This window comes from Pongo abelii, chromosome 8, assembly GCF_028885655.2.
Source record: "Pongo abelii isolate AG06213 chromosome 8, NHGRI_mPonAbe1-v2.0_pri, whole genome shotgun sequence".
Lineage (NCBI taxonomy): Eukaryota > Metazoa > Chordata > Mammalia > Primates > Hominidae > Pongo > Pongo abelii.
This window is the reverse complement of record NC_071993.2, coordinates 140,524,833-140,540,524: the sequence shown is the minus strand read 5'-3', so window position 1 is coordinate 140,540,524 and position 15,692 is coordinate 140,524,833. Positions and strand designations below refer to the sequence as shown.

The window sequence follows — 15,692 nt, the reverse complement described above, 5'->3', positions numbered from 1 at the left end:
TTGTGAGGTGTGTGTGTGGGGTGTTTGAGGTGTGTGTCTGGGATGTGTGTGTGGTGTGTGTTTGAATGTGTCTGGTGTTCGAGGTGTGGTTTCTGGGGATGTGTCAGGTGTGTGTGCATCAGGTGTGTGTGAGGTGTGTGGTGAGGCCCGAGCAGGGTCTGAGGGGCGCATGCGCGGCTCCCCAGCGGGGCGGTGGGTGGGGGTAGAGGGTGCGGGACCAGAGTCGAGGCCCCGCCTCCAGCCGCGTTTCCATGGCGACCACAGCCTCGGTCTCGCAGCTGCAGCCCCCGCCCCGCCCGGCTGCGAAGCGTCTGGAACCGCATCCTCCGCATCCACATCCGCATCGTCATCCTCCCCGACCGCGTCCTGCAGCAGCTGCCAGTGGAGCCGCCTGTGAGCTATTTCCACATTTCTTGCAGAATGGGGGCGGGGGGCCCGAAGGGGTGCGGGGGTGCGAGGCGCGTGTGCGGGTGTATGTGCGAGGTGCGTGTGCTCGCGAGTGCGCTTGTGCGTGGCGCGCGTGCGGATGAGGGTGTGAGTGTGCGTGTGTGCGAGGTGCGTGTCCGGGTGCCAGTGTGCAGGGCGCGCTGCACGGCCGGCCTCCTCCCTCGGGCCTCCTCTGGCTGCCCCAGGCAGGCCAGTCCGACCCCGCGGACCCGAGGGCGATGGTCTCCAGGCTTCCCGTGACGGCGGGGCCCCGGCACGAGGATCGCAGCCTGGAGTTCAGGGTGTCTCCGAGGTGGGGAGGGGGGTACCAGTCCCAGCTCTTGCCCAGCTCTGTCTGCCGGAGGCGGGGTGGGGCGGGCGACAGAAGGGGCGTCGGACCAGAGCACCGAGGAGCCGCTGCCCGCACGGGGGTTGGGGGTCGGGGGTGGGCTTGATGGGGGCGTCTGCGTGACAGGCAAGAGGCGGCCAGGAGGCCGGGAGGGGCGCGGCTCCGGAACCACCTGCAGCAGGCTCGGGTGCGGGGCCACAGGTGGCTGCGCTGAAAGCGGGAGCAGCTGCGCGCCCACTCCCCTCCGCGGGGCTGCGCCGACCCCGCAGTGCAGCTGCCTTTTAATAAGCGGGGCAGCCACAGCCCCCTGCAGCGCCTGGGGCGGGAGGCTGCGGTGGCGCCCGTGGGGGCTGGGCGGGACCCTCAGAGATCCGCAGTCACACGCGCTTGTGCCCGGCCCGCACAAGCCCACCTGCGCGCACCCCCCAGCGTGACGCAGCATTCCAGGGTTGGGGGGGGCACATGCGAAAGCGAGTCTGTGACGTGACCTCCAGCCGAGCTTCCGTGGACTTTCGACTGAGAGCCTGCACCCCCGCCCCCGCCATCCATCTGTCCATCTGCACGGCCTCACTCACCCGCGCCCCCACCCATCTGCCATCAGCATCCCACACCTCCCCCGCCCCAGAGACAGGAGCCGGGCACTGCCTCCCTGCCAGAGCGCGGCGGGTGGGGCGCAGGGGACCCGCAGAAGATGCCGCGATAGCGCAGGTGCAGGGAGGGGCCGGGAGGAGGAGCAGAGGCGGCCCCCAGTTCCACGAGCCGCGTGTCTTCCGTGGGAGGAGGCCCCCATGACGCAGCAGTGCAAAGGGACGGTCTGGGGTGCGGGGTGGGGGGATTGGACCCCACACACAGGCCAGCCCCCCCTTTCCAGCCTCGCATTCCGCCCGGGGCGCTGGGCCTGGAACCAGAAGCGAGGCTCCAGTGGGCCCCCAATGGCTTTTTCTTCCTGAAGAGGCGTCTCGGGCCTGTCTCCGTTGCAATGGAAACCCGCGATGACGTAACTTGGCCGCCCGAGGACTTGGAGTTGAAGTTTGGCTCGAAGGGGACCCCTCAAGCGCAGCTCCTCCTGGCGGGGGTCCTGCCCGAGCGGGGGTTCGGGCGGAGACCCCTGGCGCGGGCCCTCCGGGGCGTGGCCCTACCCTATGGCGCCGCGGGCCCTGGGGCGGGACTGCGCCCCCCTCTCCGCCTCCCCCTCTCCCGTCTGTAGAGAGGCTGGGCTTGCTCTGGGCATCCGCTCCGGGGAGACCCCCGACTCCTCCTCGCTGGCACCCCCACCCCCGCGGGCCAAGCTCCACCTCAAGCCCCAGCGCTGGCTGCCCTCGCCCCACAACCACGTCATTCCCCGGCTTCTCGGCCCTCCGCTGCTCGGACATCGCTTCCACGGATCGCTCTTGTATTTGAGCCCCGTAGCGCCTCGTCCGTCTCCGCCTGCACACACATGGACGCTGGCTGCACCGTGAAACCTCGCCCGCCGAGTGCCCATTGCCCCTGCCCGGGCCACGTGGGGACCCACCTCAGGAAGAGTCTCCAGCCCGGGGTGGGTGGTCGGGGGGACACTGCACGGCCTCTTCCGGAAAGGCCCGGCAGGCACAGGGTCGCCTGCGATGAACACACAACGAGGGGCACGGGTTAGGGCCCCAAAGCGCGTGGCCAGGTCCAGGACTAGGGGCCCTGTCTCCCCTCGCCCAGCTCCTTCCGGCTCAGAGTGGCCTCCCCCATCCGCTACCCCGCCCTCGTGCACCAGCCTCACTCTCTCTCACGCAGATCCTTTCCCCTCAGTTCTTTCCCCACGCAGAAGCTGCCACCTCCAAATCCTTCCTTCTCTGATCCTTCCCCCTCAGATCCTTCCCCCCTCAGATCCTTCCCCCTGAAGTCATTCCCCTTCAGGTCCTTCCCCCCCTCAGGTCCTTCCCCCCTCAGGTCCTTCCCCCCTCAGGTCCTTCCCCCTGAAGTCATTCCCCTTCAGGTCCTTCCCCCCCTCAGGTCCTTCCCCCCTCAGGTCCTTCCCCCTCAAGTCATTCCCCTTCAGGTCTTTCCCCCCCTCAGGTCCTTCTCCTCTCAGATCCTTCGCCCGTCAGATCCTTCCCCCTCAGATCCTTCGCCCCTCAGATTCTTCCCCCTCATGTCCTTCCGCCTCAGAACCTCCCCTTCAGATCCTTCCTCCCTCAGATCTTTCCCCTTCAGAGCCTTCCTCTCTCAGAGCCTTCCCCTCTTTCCCCTTCAGATCCTTCCCCCCTCAGAGCCTCCCCTTCAGATCCTTCCTCCCTCAGATCGTTCCCCTTCAGAGCCTTCCCCTCTCAGAGCCTTCCCCTCTCAGATCATTCCGCCCTCAGATCCTTCCCCCTCAGATCCTTCCCCCTCAGAGCCTCCCCTTCAGATCCTTCCTCCCTCAGATCTTTCCCTTTCAGAGCCTTCCTCTCTCAGAGCCTTCCCCTCTCAGATCATTCCGCTCTCAGATCCTTCCCCCTCAGGTCCTTCCCCCACTCTCAGATTCTTTCCCCCTCAGGCCCTTCCCCTTCACATCCTTCCCGCCTCAGAGCCTTCCACTCAGATCATTCTGCTCTCAGGTCCCTTCCCCATCAGATCCTTCCACCTTCAGATTCTTCCTCAGGCAAAAGCTGCCACCCTCTTATCTTTCTGCCCTCAGGTCCTTCCCCCTCAATCATTCCTCTTCAGGTCCTTCCCCCTCAGATCCTTCCACCATCAGATCCTTACCCTTCTGATCCTTCCTCTTCAGGTCCTTCCCCTTCAGATCCTTCCCCGCTCAGAGCTTTCCACTCTCAGATCATTCCGCCCTCAGATTTTTCCCCCTCAGGTCCGTCCTTCCTTAGACGCTTTCCCCTCAGATCCTTCCCCTTTCAGATCCTTTCACCCTCAGATCCTTCGCCCACAGATCCTATTTCTCCTCAGAGCCTTCCACTCTCAGATCTTTCTCCCTCAGAGCCTTCCCTCTCAGATACCTCTGCCCCCCGACCCTTCCCACCTGGGATCCTACCCCACTTGGATTCTTCCCCAAGTCGGAGTCTTCCCCCTCAGATCCTTCCACCCTCGGATCCCTCTCCCTGCGTCGGATCCCTCCCCCCGCGTCGGATCCTTACCCCCTAGGATCCCTCCCCGTACCCCGTTGGGGTCCCTCCCCTTCAGATCGTTCCACCCTCGGACCCCTCAGCTAGGATCCCTCCCCTCCACCCCAGCCCCACCCGCGCAATCCTTCCCCGTTGGATCCCTCACCCCTCGGATCCTTCCCCACCCACCCCCTCAATCCTTTCTCCTCGGATCCTTCCACCTTGCAATCATTCCATCCTCAGCTCCTTCCACCCTTAGATTCTTCTCCACGCAGATGCCTCCACATTATCTGTACTTGAGTGGCAGCAGCTGGGCAGAAGCTCTGTGACCGCGGGTCCCTTGCTCCTGTTCCTGTGGTGCTTACCCACACCTGGAACCCACAGCGGAGCCTGGCCACTGCAGGGCGAGAAAGAGTGGTCACTGCTGGCTCAGGCAGTTAATTGGACATCCTAGCACTGCTGTCACAAATTACAAGCAGGTGACTTAAAATAACAAATTCTTTCACAGTTCTAGAGTCAAGAAGTCCAAAATGAAGGTGTTCGCGGGGCCATGCTCCCTCCAAAGCCTCTAGGGGAGCTTCTTCCTTGCTTCCTCCAGCTTCTGGTGGCCCAAGCAATCCTTGGGTTTCAGCTGCATCGTTCCGATCTCTGCTCCGTCTACACATAACACTCTCCTATGTCTAATTTCCCTGTTTTAATAACGATACCAGTTTTGGGTCAAGGCCCACCCTGATTCAGGACGAGTTTATTTTAGCTTGATTACATCTGCGAAGACCCTATTTTCAAATAAGGTCCCATTCAAAGGCACCCCTCATGCAGATCCTAGGACTTGGACGTATTTTTGAGGGAACATCATTCAACCCACAATGCACCCTCATCATTTGTGGGTTGCAACTGTCTTCTCCCAGTCTTGGTTTCTGCTTCCATTTTTTGAAGGCTGTTTGATAAGCAGAAGTTCATAGTTTTAATGAAGTCATTTTATCAATATTTCCTTTTATGGTTAGTACCTATTGTCCTAATGAAGAAACCTTTCCGTCCCTGAGACCAGAAAAATCTTCTCCTGTATTATCTTTGAGATGCTTTATTGTTTTGCTTTTCCAGTTTAGGTTTATCCACCTGGAGTAGACTTCTCTGTGTAATGTGAGGTAGGGATCAGGCTCACTGCTCTTGATGTGGACAGCGTTTTACTGAGAGGAAGCCATGCTGCAAATCAGGGCCTGTGTGTGCAAAGTGTGTCACGTGGGACTTTTTTTCCACCACGCAGTAGCCCCACATCTCTCCATTTCCAATGCTGTGCAACAAGCCAGACCCTGGCAGATGAGACCTCCTCCATGTTCTTTTTTTTTTTTTTTTTTTTTTTTCCAGACGGAGTTTTGCTCTTGTTGCCCAGGCTGGAGTGTGGTAGTGTAATCTTGGCTCACTGCAACCTCTGCTTCCCGGGTTCAAGCGATTCTCCTGCCTCAGCCTCCTGAGTTTCTGGGATTATAGGCATGTGCCACCATGCCTGGCTAGTTTTTGTATTTTTAGTCGAGACAGGGTTTCACCATGTTGGCCAGGCTGGTCTCAAACTCCTGATCTTGCGATCCACCCACCTCTGCCTCCCAAAGTGCTGGGATTACAGGCGTGAGCCACTGCGCCTGACAATCCATGTTCTTTTCCAAGATACTTGATGTGTTCCTGCCCCTCTGCTTTCCATATAAAATGACAGTGCTTGTCAAGTTCACTTTTAAAACTCTGTTGGGATTTTGCTTAAGATTTACTGCATCTACAGATTGGGGGGTGGGTAATTTGTTTAAACATAGAAACTCCCAAAATCCATAGCCACAGCCTTCCCTTTACTTGGGGAATTTAGCTTTTCTTGGTCTGTGTCCACAGTGTTTCCTGGATTCCATGTGGAGGCCCTGCCCTGTCCCTGCTCCTCAGCTCTTTTTACACCTATTCCTAAGGATTTGATAGTTTTGATATTATTTAAATTGAGTACTTCAATAAATTATTTATTTATTTATTTTTGCCACTGACATATAGGAAAGTAACTGATTTCTGAATACCTTAAATCCAACAACCTTGCCAAACTCACTTTTTGATCCTTATGATTTGTCTATAGATTCTTTTGGGGTTTCTAAACACAGACACTGTTTCATGGGTGAATAATCAGAGTTTCACTTATTCTTATCTGGCACTAGAGCTCATTTCTTTGTCCTGCCCTGCAGCATTGGCTGAGACCACCACCATAACTTGTAGAACCGCAGATCAAGGCACTTTCAGGATTCACATTCAGTGAGGTTTGCTGTGGGGATTTAGTGGCTCACTGTTACCGGGTTACAGCACTCGCCTCCTGCCTTAGTGCACTAATGGGTCCGAATAGTAAATGAGCCCTGAGTCTTACCCAGAGTTACTTCAGCTCCTCTAGCAATTGATCAGGTAACGCTTTTTCATTATTCTGTTAATATGGTGAAAAATACGATTGCTTGTCAAATGTTAAGCCAAACTTCATTTCCAGAATACACCCAACCTGTCATGACATGTTACCTTGTATTCGCTGGATTCACGCTGCTTGAGCTTTGGGGCCTCGCAGTGGTATGTGCGTGTTGGGGGGGGAGGGCTGGCCTGTGAGCTCCTCTCCGCTGCTGTCCTTGCTGGGTTAGGGGACTGAAGCTACGTTGGCCTCAGGAGCTGGTGAGTGCTCCCTTGTCTTTCTGGAAGAGTTTTGTGGACGTGCGTTATTTTCCCTGTAAATGGTTGGTACAATGCTGTGGTGATGCTGTCTGCACTTGGAGTTCTTGTGAGAAGGTTGTAATGACAGATTCCGTTTTTTATTTTGTTTCTTTTTTTAAGACGGAGTTTCGCTCCATCGCCCAGGCTGGAATGCAGTGGCGCGATCTCGGCTCACTGCAAGCTCCGCCTCCCGGGTTCACGCCATTCTCCTGCCTCAGCCTCCCAAGTAGCTGGGACTACAGGCGCCCACCACCACGCCGGGCTAATTTTTTGTGTTTTTTAGTAGAGACGGGGTTTCACCGTGTTAGCCAGAATGGTGTTGATCTCCTGACCTCCTGACCCGCCCGCCTCGGCCTCCCAAACTGCTGGGATTACAGGCGTGAGCCACCGCGCCCGGCCTTTTTTTTTTTTTTTTTTTTGGCGGAGTTTCGTTCTGTCACTCAGGCTGGAGTGCAGTGGCGTGATCTCGGCTCATTGCAACCTCCGCCTCCCGGGTTCAAGCGATTCTCCCGCCTCAGCCTCCCGAGTAGCTGGGACCACAGGCGCCGCCATCGCATTGGGCCACAGGTTCCGTGTCTACTGCACACAGGACCTTTCTTTCTTCCTTTGATTGAATACATTTTCTTTTTCTGCTTTTTCCATCCATCAGCTCGGAGGTCATCCGCTGCATTCCTTTTCTCTAGGAGGTCCGCCTGGAGGCGAAGCCGGGCACCCTTGGCTTCTCCCGGTTAGTGGGGCCCGCCCTCTCCCAGCCCCGCGGGGCCCTGCTGTGGCTTTCAGCTCCGCAGGAGACCCGCTCTCCGCGGCCTTTAGCGCCGGACTCGCAGCTGGGCTGACTCGCGGGTGCCCTCTTGTGGCCGCTCTTTCTCACTTCGTGCGTCTCCGGCAGAGTCGCCAGACAGAATGAGAACTGACTTCAGGATAAGCACGTCCCATACCGCGTATTGCGTGGGATGCTCTTATATTAAAAATGAGCTCGTTGCTTATTTGAAATTCAAATTTAGCTGGGTCTCCAGCATTTTTATTTGCTGAGTCTGGCACCCAACTCTCCATACTGGATGTCCGGGATTGTCGGCTTTAGGAGGTTGTCTAGAGTCAGGCGCGGTGGTTCATTCCTGTAATTCCAGCACTGTAGGAGGCCTAGGCAAGCAGATCGCTTGAGACCAGCCTAGGCAATCTGGCGAAACCCCGTCTCTACAAAAATTTTAAAAATTAGCCAGGCGTGGTGGGGTGCACCTGTGGTCCCAGGTACTCAGGAGGCTGAGATGGTAGGACTGCTGAAGCTCAGGAGGCAAAGGCTGCAGTAAGCCAAGATCACACCACTGCACTCTCACCTGGGCCACAAAACAAGATCCTGTCTCAAAAGAAGAAGAAGAAGAAGAAAGAGGAGGTTGTCTAGAGCAGCTGCCGTTGGACGTCTCCCCTGGCTTCATGGACAGTCACTGGTTGGGGCGCTGTACTCTGCAGTGCTGTGGGGTCCAGAGGGGCTGTGGGGGTCAAAAAGGTACAGCACCGAGCATCTGGCTGGATTTGACCGGTTTGTCCAAGGAGGCTGGCCTGACCACTTACAGCCTGTCCCCGGCTCTGGTGTGAGGAGCATTAGGACCAGCTCAGGGTCCTCTGGCTTCAGAGCCAGCTGGCATGGGCATCCAGGGGGCAGCCTGTGGGCAGTGACCCTGTCTGTCTTTGGACAGGACAAGGACTGCCATCCACCATGGTGAAGCTGGGCTGCAGCTTCTCTGGGAAGCCAGGTAAAGACCCTGGGGACCAGGATGGGGCTGCCATGGACAGTGTGCCTCTGATCAGCCCCTTGGACGTCAGCCAGCTCCAGCCGCCACTCCCGGACCAGGTGAGGGCCTGGGTCAGCGTGGGGGCCCTTCTCAGGCTCCCTTGGGAACAAAGGGGTGTGGGGTGGGATTCATCTAGATGTGGCCTCTTCCCAGGTGCAGTAGAGCAAGCAGACGAAGGGCCATGGGGGCCAAAGCCCCAGCTGGCCATGGGCACTCTGTGTGACCTCCTGGTCAGTTCCCCCATATGCCAGAGCTGGGCAAACTGGCCAGTGGGTAACCGAGAATTCACGCACTGACTCCTAGACAGCACCCCGTCCACGTGCTGTCCATAGGGCACTCAGCAGGCAACGCTTCCCACCCTTCCCCTCGGGGCATGGCCCTGTCCTGGGTTGAGCCTGAGATCTGGGGGTCCTTGGGCAAGTGACCACTGGGGTTGCTTATAGCAGAAAATGGGGAGAAGCAAAGAGCTCAGCTTGAGCCCAGCCCAGTTTGACCTCCCAGGGAGTCATGCAGCATGAAGGGCACCCCGAGTTGTCCCTGCTGGAGGTGGGGGCAGCATCTATGCTGGGGACCCGGGGCAGGAGGACCACCCCTGCTGGCCAACGGCAATTCTCCAGCACCCTGAGTTGAAGGCAGCAGGCAGAGTGAGAGGCTCTGTCAGCAGCCCGGCCAGGCCCAGAGCTGCCATGCGCCCAGCAGACTTTCAGCATTCACCTCCCTTTGGCCTCACTTTGTGGCTGCTGGAGCCCTGCCATCCACCAGACAGTCCTGGGAGATGGGTCAGCGTCAACACCAATGCCACGAAGCTGACCCTGGCTCCCTCCCCTCTCAGTTCAGGGCTCTCTTGGGTCCCTGCCAGCTGCCCACTGAGGCCATGGCCATCTCTTTTCACAGGTGGTCATCAAAACGCAGACAGAATACCAGCTGTCCTCCCCAGACCAGCAGAAGAAGTTCCCTGACCTGGAGGGCCAGAGGCTGAACTGCAGCCACCCAGAGGAAGGGCGCAGGGTAACCACACCCACCCAACCCACTGGGGGGACTCAGGACAGGGGGAGAAGGTGGAAGGCAGCTGGGGGTGCCTGGGCTCCGTCCAGGCCAGTCTGGGGTCCCCTCGCTCTCAGGGAGGAGAGGATGGCAGTGAGTCATCCTGCCCAGAGCTGGCCCCACCGGCTGCCCTGCACCCACCAGGCCCCCTCCCGAGGCTGCAGGTGCAGACTGGCCAAACAGTGGCGCTCCTGAGATGTTTCTGTTTCTGGGAAGTGCCCAGGAGTGCTGCTTGCTTGTTTGCCCAGTGGGTCATTGTCTCATCTTCAGTGACTTACGGGCTTTCTATGTAATACTTCCTTTCTGCAGTATATCTGGCAAATATCTTCTCTCATCCTCTTGTTTAAATCTGTCAATGTTACTAATGATAGCTTTAGTCATTTTTAGTGGACTGTTTCCAAAGCCTTCCATTCTCCAATAGTCAGATCTGCTAGGGCTCCCCACCCCGGCCTCATGTTCCAGTCTGCAGCTCTTGTCACCGCACATGCACCCACCGTGGGCAGTCACCTTGGAGGCCTGGTGAGTGCAGCCTCCGACTCACCTGAGGCTGTGGCCCCCATCCCCTGGGGAGCCCACACCGCAGGGAAACTGCAAATTCCTGCAAGACCCACCTGGGTCAAAGGCCACATCACTTTACCTGGTGGCAGATGTTTCCAGAACCCCAGTGGAGGGGCTGCCAGCAAGGCAGGCAGCAAGTGTGCAGTGACGCCTGCACACTTGACCCTCGGAAAAGTCGGAAAAGCCACTGGCTGCCCAGGGTGGGGGTGGGGCATCAGGACTGGAGGGTGGAGATGGTCCTGTGCCAGCCCAGCCCTTGAGGAGCTCCCCACAAAGACCGCCCCTGCCTGGTGTGGCTGAGCCCCTCTCTGCCCTCTTGCCAGCTGCCCACCGCGCGGATGATCGCCTTCGCCATGGCGCTGCTGGGCTGCGTGCTGATCATGTACAAGGCCATCTGGTACGACCAGTTCACCTGCCCCGACGGCTTCCTGCTGCGGGTAAGGGGGCCAGGGGTCTGGTGGGGGGCGTAGAGCCGCCCCTCCTCCCATAGCCTCCGGGGAGGGGGTGGCAGGTGTGTCTCCTGCTGCTGGGGGAACGTGGTCTCCAAAGCCATGTTCCTGTTACTTCTTTAGAACATGAGATCTTATCTTTTGAAAATTTAAAAGAAAAGATGTGTTAGTGATGGGTTTCTCTTCTTGTAATTTAAAAAATAAGTAAAAGATGAGGTAGAAAATGTCGCCCTCCAGCCGCCTTTCTAGGGGTCATCTGCCCTCCTGCGTGACATGTGTGAGGTTTTATTTTTATATAACATGATATTAATGTTCCCTACCTATTTGGCAAATATTTTCTTCCATCTTTTTTTTTAAAATCTCTTTGCCAATAATGGTTATAGCTTTTAGTGTGTTTTTAGAAGGCCTTTTATTTATCAGAAGTAAAATCTGCTCCTTTTCTCCTTAACTCCATGGTTTATGCTCTGGAGCGCACTCCGCAGAGGCCTTGCTGCGCTGGGCAGGTCCACTGGTGTCTACCTACGCCCCTCTCCCTGGGTGGTCCCTGCCTTTACAACCCACGACCTCCTGGCTCCGTGCCCCTCCAGGGCCCTGAGTTCTGAACCGGAGGCTGATCTTCGGTGTCCTGAAACCATGGCTCCATTACAAACTGTCCGCAGTGTCCCCAACCGCAGAAGCGGGAGGGCCCTGGCCCGGGGCGCACAGGAGGGCTCAGCCCCGCCGACCCTGACCCGGCCCCTCCCGCAGCACAAGATCTGCACGCCGCTGACCCTGGAGATGTACTACACGGAGATGGACCCCGAGCGCCACCGCAGCATCCTGGCGGCCATCGGGGCCTACCCGCTGAGCCGCAAGCACGGCACGGAGACGCCGGCGGTCTGGGGGGACGGCTACCGCGCAGCCAAGGAAGAACGCAAGGGGCCCACCCAGGCTGGGGCGGCGACGGCCACCGAACCCCCCGGGAAGCCGTCGGCCAAGGCGGAGAAGGAGGCGGCGCGGAAGGCAGCCGGGAGCGCGGCGCCCCCGCTCGCGCAGTGACGGTCTCCGGCCCCGCAGCCCGGCCCGGGGTAGGTGCGCGCCGCGGGGCTCCAGCCGACTCTGCCCAGGTCTCTTTCTGGCCTCCCGCCACCGCTTCTGAGCCAGAGACCCCCGCCACCCCTCCCTTTCTCTTCCCTCCGACCCGGCCCGCCAGAACCTCAGGGGTGGGGGGTGCGAATCCGAGCCCGCCGGGGTCGCGGGGTCCGCGGGGAGCCCCTGGCCGCGTCGCCGCTCTCAACCCTCGGGCTCTGTCTCCGCAGCGTCCCCCGCCAGCTCCTGTGACCAGCGCGTCGCCCGATGCTCTCCGCCTTGTTCGTGTCCCCAGGCGCCCTCGCTGCAGCCCCGCCCGCGTGGGTCTCTGACTCTGTCGCTTTTCTCTAAGTAAAGATTTCACGTCCACCGGAGTCTTCCATCTCTCCTGCGCGTCCTCTGCCCGGCTGGCCTTTCTCCCGCCCCCCACCCCGCCAGTTGTGAGTCACGCCGGCATTGTGCTCCCCCCAGGGACCCCCGAAGGACCCAGGAGAGACTCCGTAGGGGGCAGCTCCCAGGAAGCCGCGGCGCGCCCAGGCGGAGCACGCGCATCCTCGCGCTGAGTGGTCCGGGCCTTGTCCAAGCCCCACCGTGATGTGCCTTAATGGCGGGGCTCCGGTCCCCACCCAGGGGAGCCTCGGGTCCATCCCTAACCGCTGCCCAGCCCCTTGTCCTGCTGGTTCCCCGCCCCCCCGCCCCCATCTACCTGGTGCTGGGGCTGGGCCCCGGGCGTCCCCCCTCTGACAGGAGTGTCTCCCTCCCCGGTGACCCCTGGTTCTGGGCGGCACCCATGAGCAGCTCCTGCCTCCTAGATGTGTGGCCCACAGGCATAAATGACCAAGTGAAGAAAAGAGCGAATGGGGGCGTCTGAGTGGGGAGTGGGGCCTGAGGAGGGGTGAGCTCTGGCTACTTGGGGGCTGGGGTCTCCCGTGTCCCTGGAGCCAGATGAAAGATGGTAAGGCTGAAAGGCCAGGGGAGCCTGGAGCTGCCATGAGTCTCCCCCAGCATCCCAACCCCAGCCCCAGCATCCCTACCCCAACCCCAGCATCCCCACCCCAACTCCAGCATCCCAACCCCAGCCCCAGCATCCCTACCCCAACCCCAGCATCCCCACCACAGCCCGAGCCAACTCCCAGCACTGAACACTACAGGGAATGGACTTCGGCAGATCTCACCCACCACCTGCACCACCCCAGCCAGCTGCAGCTCTGCAGCCCCACCCACTCCAGCCAGCTGCAGCTCTGCAGCTCCCCCCACCCCAGCCAGATGCAGCTCTGCAGCCCCGCCCACCCCAGCCAGCTGCAGCTCTGCAGCCCCGCCCACCCCAGCCAGCTGCAGCTCTGCAGCCCCGCCCACCCCAGCCAGCTGCAGCTCTGCAGCCCCGCCCACTCCAGCCAGCAGCAGCTCTGCAGCCCCGCCCACCTCAGCCAGCTGCAGCTCTGCAGCTCCCCCCACCCCAGCCAGTTGCAGCTCTGCAGCCCCACCCATCCCAGCCAGCTGCAGCTCTGAAGCACCCCCCCCACCCCAGCCAGCAGCAGCTCTGCAGCCCCCCCGACCCCAGCCAGTTGCAGCTCTGCAGCCCTGCCCACCCCAGCACCTGTCCTCCTCGGATCCCTTTCGCCTGGGGCCCAGACGCCCCATCTGGTGGGAGGGGAGTTCGGGCCTTGGGACTAAGGGCTTGGGGGTGAGGGACAGCAACAGAGCCTAGGTGGCCCTGCGAGCCACTGGAAGCAGCTTCAGGCAGGAGGGGCCGGCATTTCCTGCACTGCGTGGTGGAGGGTGGGGGCCTCACACACAGGTGGGATCCCCTTGGGAAGCCCTCCCTTGATCCCAGCATGGAGCCCAGTGACTTGGAGAACAGCCCAGGGCAGCCTCTGCAGCATCCAGGGAGCTGCCAATGCCAGCGTCAGTGGATCTAACCTGTTCCTGGACACTGGGCTAGGGGACTGGATGGTCACTGGGGTCCTGGTTGTGAACACAGGGCTAGATGCTCAGACCAAGGGTGGACGGAAGCCCCCCACCATTGGCTCCCAGGCCTGCTGGCAAGGTGCGGGTCTAGGCAGCTTCCCAGCTCAGTGGGACTGGCCTGCTTTGGAACAGCAGGCAGTGCCGAGGAAGCCTGTGAACTGGTGGGGTCAGGGAAGGCAGGGCCATGCACACCACACACTTCACTGCTGGGCTTCTAAGGGCATTGGCCAGATAAACAGGCACACACAGAACTGAATTGGCACTGATGGCCTGCAAGGGCGGGGGGCCCGGGGCCTGGGGCGTCAGCTGGGATATATGGGGGCAGGGAGTCTCTACATGGCTGTTTGAATTAAAATACAGCTTTCCCCCTGTATATTATTATTATTATTATTATTATTTTGAGATGGAGTCTAGCTCTGTTGCCCAGACTGGAGCGCAGTGACGCGGTCTCGGCTCACTGCAAGCTCTGCCTCCCGGGTTCCCGCCCTTCTCCTGCCTCAGCTTCCCGAGTATCTGGGACTTACAGGCGCCCACCACTACGCCCAGCTAATTTTTTGTGTTTTTAGTAGAGACGGGGTTTCACCATGTTAGCCAGGATGGTCTCCATCTCTTGACCTCGTGATCCACCCGCGTCGGCCTCCCAAAGTGCTGGGATTACAGATGTGAGCCACCGCGCCCAGCCTTATTATTATTATTATTATTTTGAGACGGAGTCTCACTCTGTCGCCCAGGCTGGAGTGCAGTGGCACGGTCTCGGCTCACTGCAAGCTCTGCCTCCCGAGTTCACACCATTCTCCTGCCTCAGCCTCCTGCGTAGCTGGGACTACAGGCACCCGCCATCGCGACCGGCTAATTTTTTGTATTTTTAGTAGAGATGGGGTTTCACCATGATAGCCAGGATGGTCTCGATCTCCTGACCTCGTGATCCGCCCGCGTCGGCCTCCCAAAGTACTGGGATTACAGGCGTGAGCCACCGTGCCTGGCCTGTATTTTATTTTTTAACATTTCATTTTGAGATAATTTCAGATTTGGAGAACAACTGTGATAATGTAAAGAACTCTCACGCATCCTTTACTGAGATTCCCCAGTGGCTGATGCCCTAATCCCTTTAGTGTTGCTGTAAAAAAAGGAGGTTTATTTGGCTCACAGTTCTGGAGGCTGTACAAGAAGCATGGCATCAGCATCTGCTTTTGGTGGGGCCTCAGGCTGCATCCACATATGCTGGATGGGGAAGTGGGCCTGGTGTGTGGAGACCACAGGGCCAGAGAGGAAGCAGGAAAAGGATGGAGGGAGGTGCTAGGTTCTTTTTATTTTTTTGAGACAGGGTATGCTCTGTTGCCCAGGCTGGAGTGCAGTGGCATAATCACAGCTTGCTGTAGCCTCCACCTCTTGGGCTCAAGTGATCCTCCCACCTCAGCCTCCTGAGTAGCTGGGGTTACAGACATTCATCATATCATCTCTTTTGTAGAGACAGGGTTTTGAAATGTTGCCCAGGCTGGTCTTGAACTCAAGTGATCCACCTGCCTTGGCCTCCCAAAGTGCTGGGATGACAGGTGTGAGCCATTGCACCTGGCCATACCAGACTCTTTTTAACAATCAATTCTCAGCTGGGCGCGATGGCTCACGCCTGTCATCCCAGCACTTTGGGAGGCCAAGGTGGGCAGGTCACTGTAGGGTCCAGTCCTACGGGCCTTAGCGGGTGTTCTCCCAATGTGCGGAGATGAGAGATTGTAAGAAATAAAGACAGAAGACAAAGAAAGAGAAAACAGCTGGGCCCGGGGGACCACTACCATCAAGAGGCGGAGACTGGTAGTGGCCCCGAATGGCTGGGCGCGCTGATATTTATTGCATACAAGACAAAGCGGGCAGGGTAAGGAGAGCGAGTCATCCAAGTGATTGACAAGGTGAAGCAAGTCACGTGATCATGGGATGGGGCCCTTCCCTCTTAGGTAGCGGAAGCAGAGAGAGAAGGCAGCATACGTCAGCATTTTCTTCTATGAACTTACAAGAAAGATCAAAGACTTTAAGACTTTCACTATTTCTTCTTCCGCTATCTGCTACGAACTTCAAAGAGGAACCAGGAGTACGGGAGGAGCATGAAAGTGGACAAGGAGCGTGATCATTGAAGCACCACAGGGAGGGGGTTAGGCCTCCGGATGACTGCGGGCAGGCCTGGATAACATCCCGCTTCCCACAAGAAGCTGCTGGAGCAGAGCGTTCCCTGACTCCTCCAAGGAAAGGAGACTTCCTTTCGCGGTCT

At 58.7% G+C, this 15,692-nt stretch overlaps 1 protein-coding gene across 3 annotated transcripts; it reads left to right on the top strand.

The window, feature by feature from the left end:
- The first annotated feature begins 254 nt into the window (after nt 1–254).
- Nucleotides 255–11,833, top strand: CALY (calcyon neuron specific vesicular protein). Of its 3 annotated transcripts, none has more exons than XM_054523101.2 (7): nt 255–393; nt 8,250–8,404; nt 9,240–9,353; nt 9,852–9,908; nt 10,271–10,384; nt 11,144–11,463; nt 11,695–11,833. In XM_054523101.2, the coding sequence occupies exons 2-6, from the start codon at nt 8,270–8,272 to the stop codon at nt 11,432–11,434; spliced, it is 711 nt and encodes a 236-aa protein (XP_054379076.1). In that variant the 5' UTR covers nt 255–393; nt 8,250–8,269; the 3' UTR covers nt 11,435–11,463; nt 11,695–11,833. The 3 variants fall into 3 exon arrangements, with proteins under 3 accessions (XP_054379076.1, XP_054379075.1, XP_024109308.2); XM_054523100.2 differs by having other exon boundaries at nt 9,777–9,908; XM_024253540.3 differs by lacking the exon at nt 9,852–9,908.
- The last annotated feature ends 3,859 nt before the right edge of the window (nt 11,834–15,692 follow it).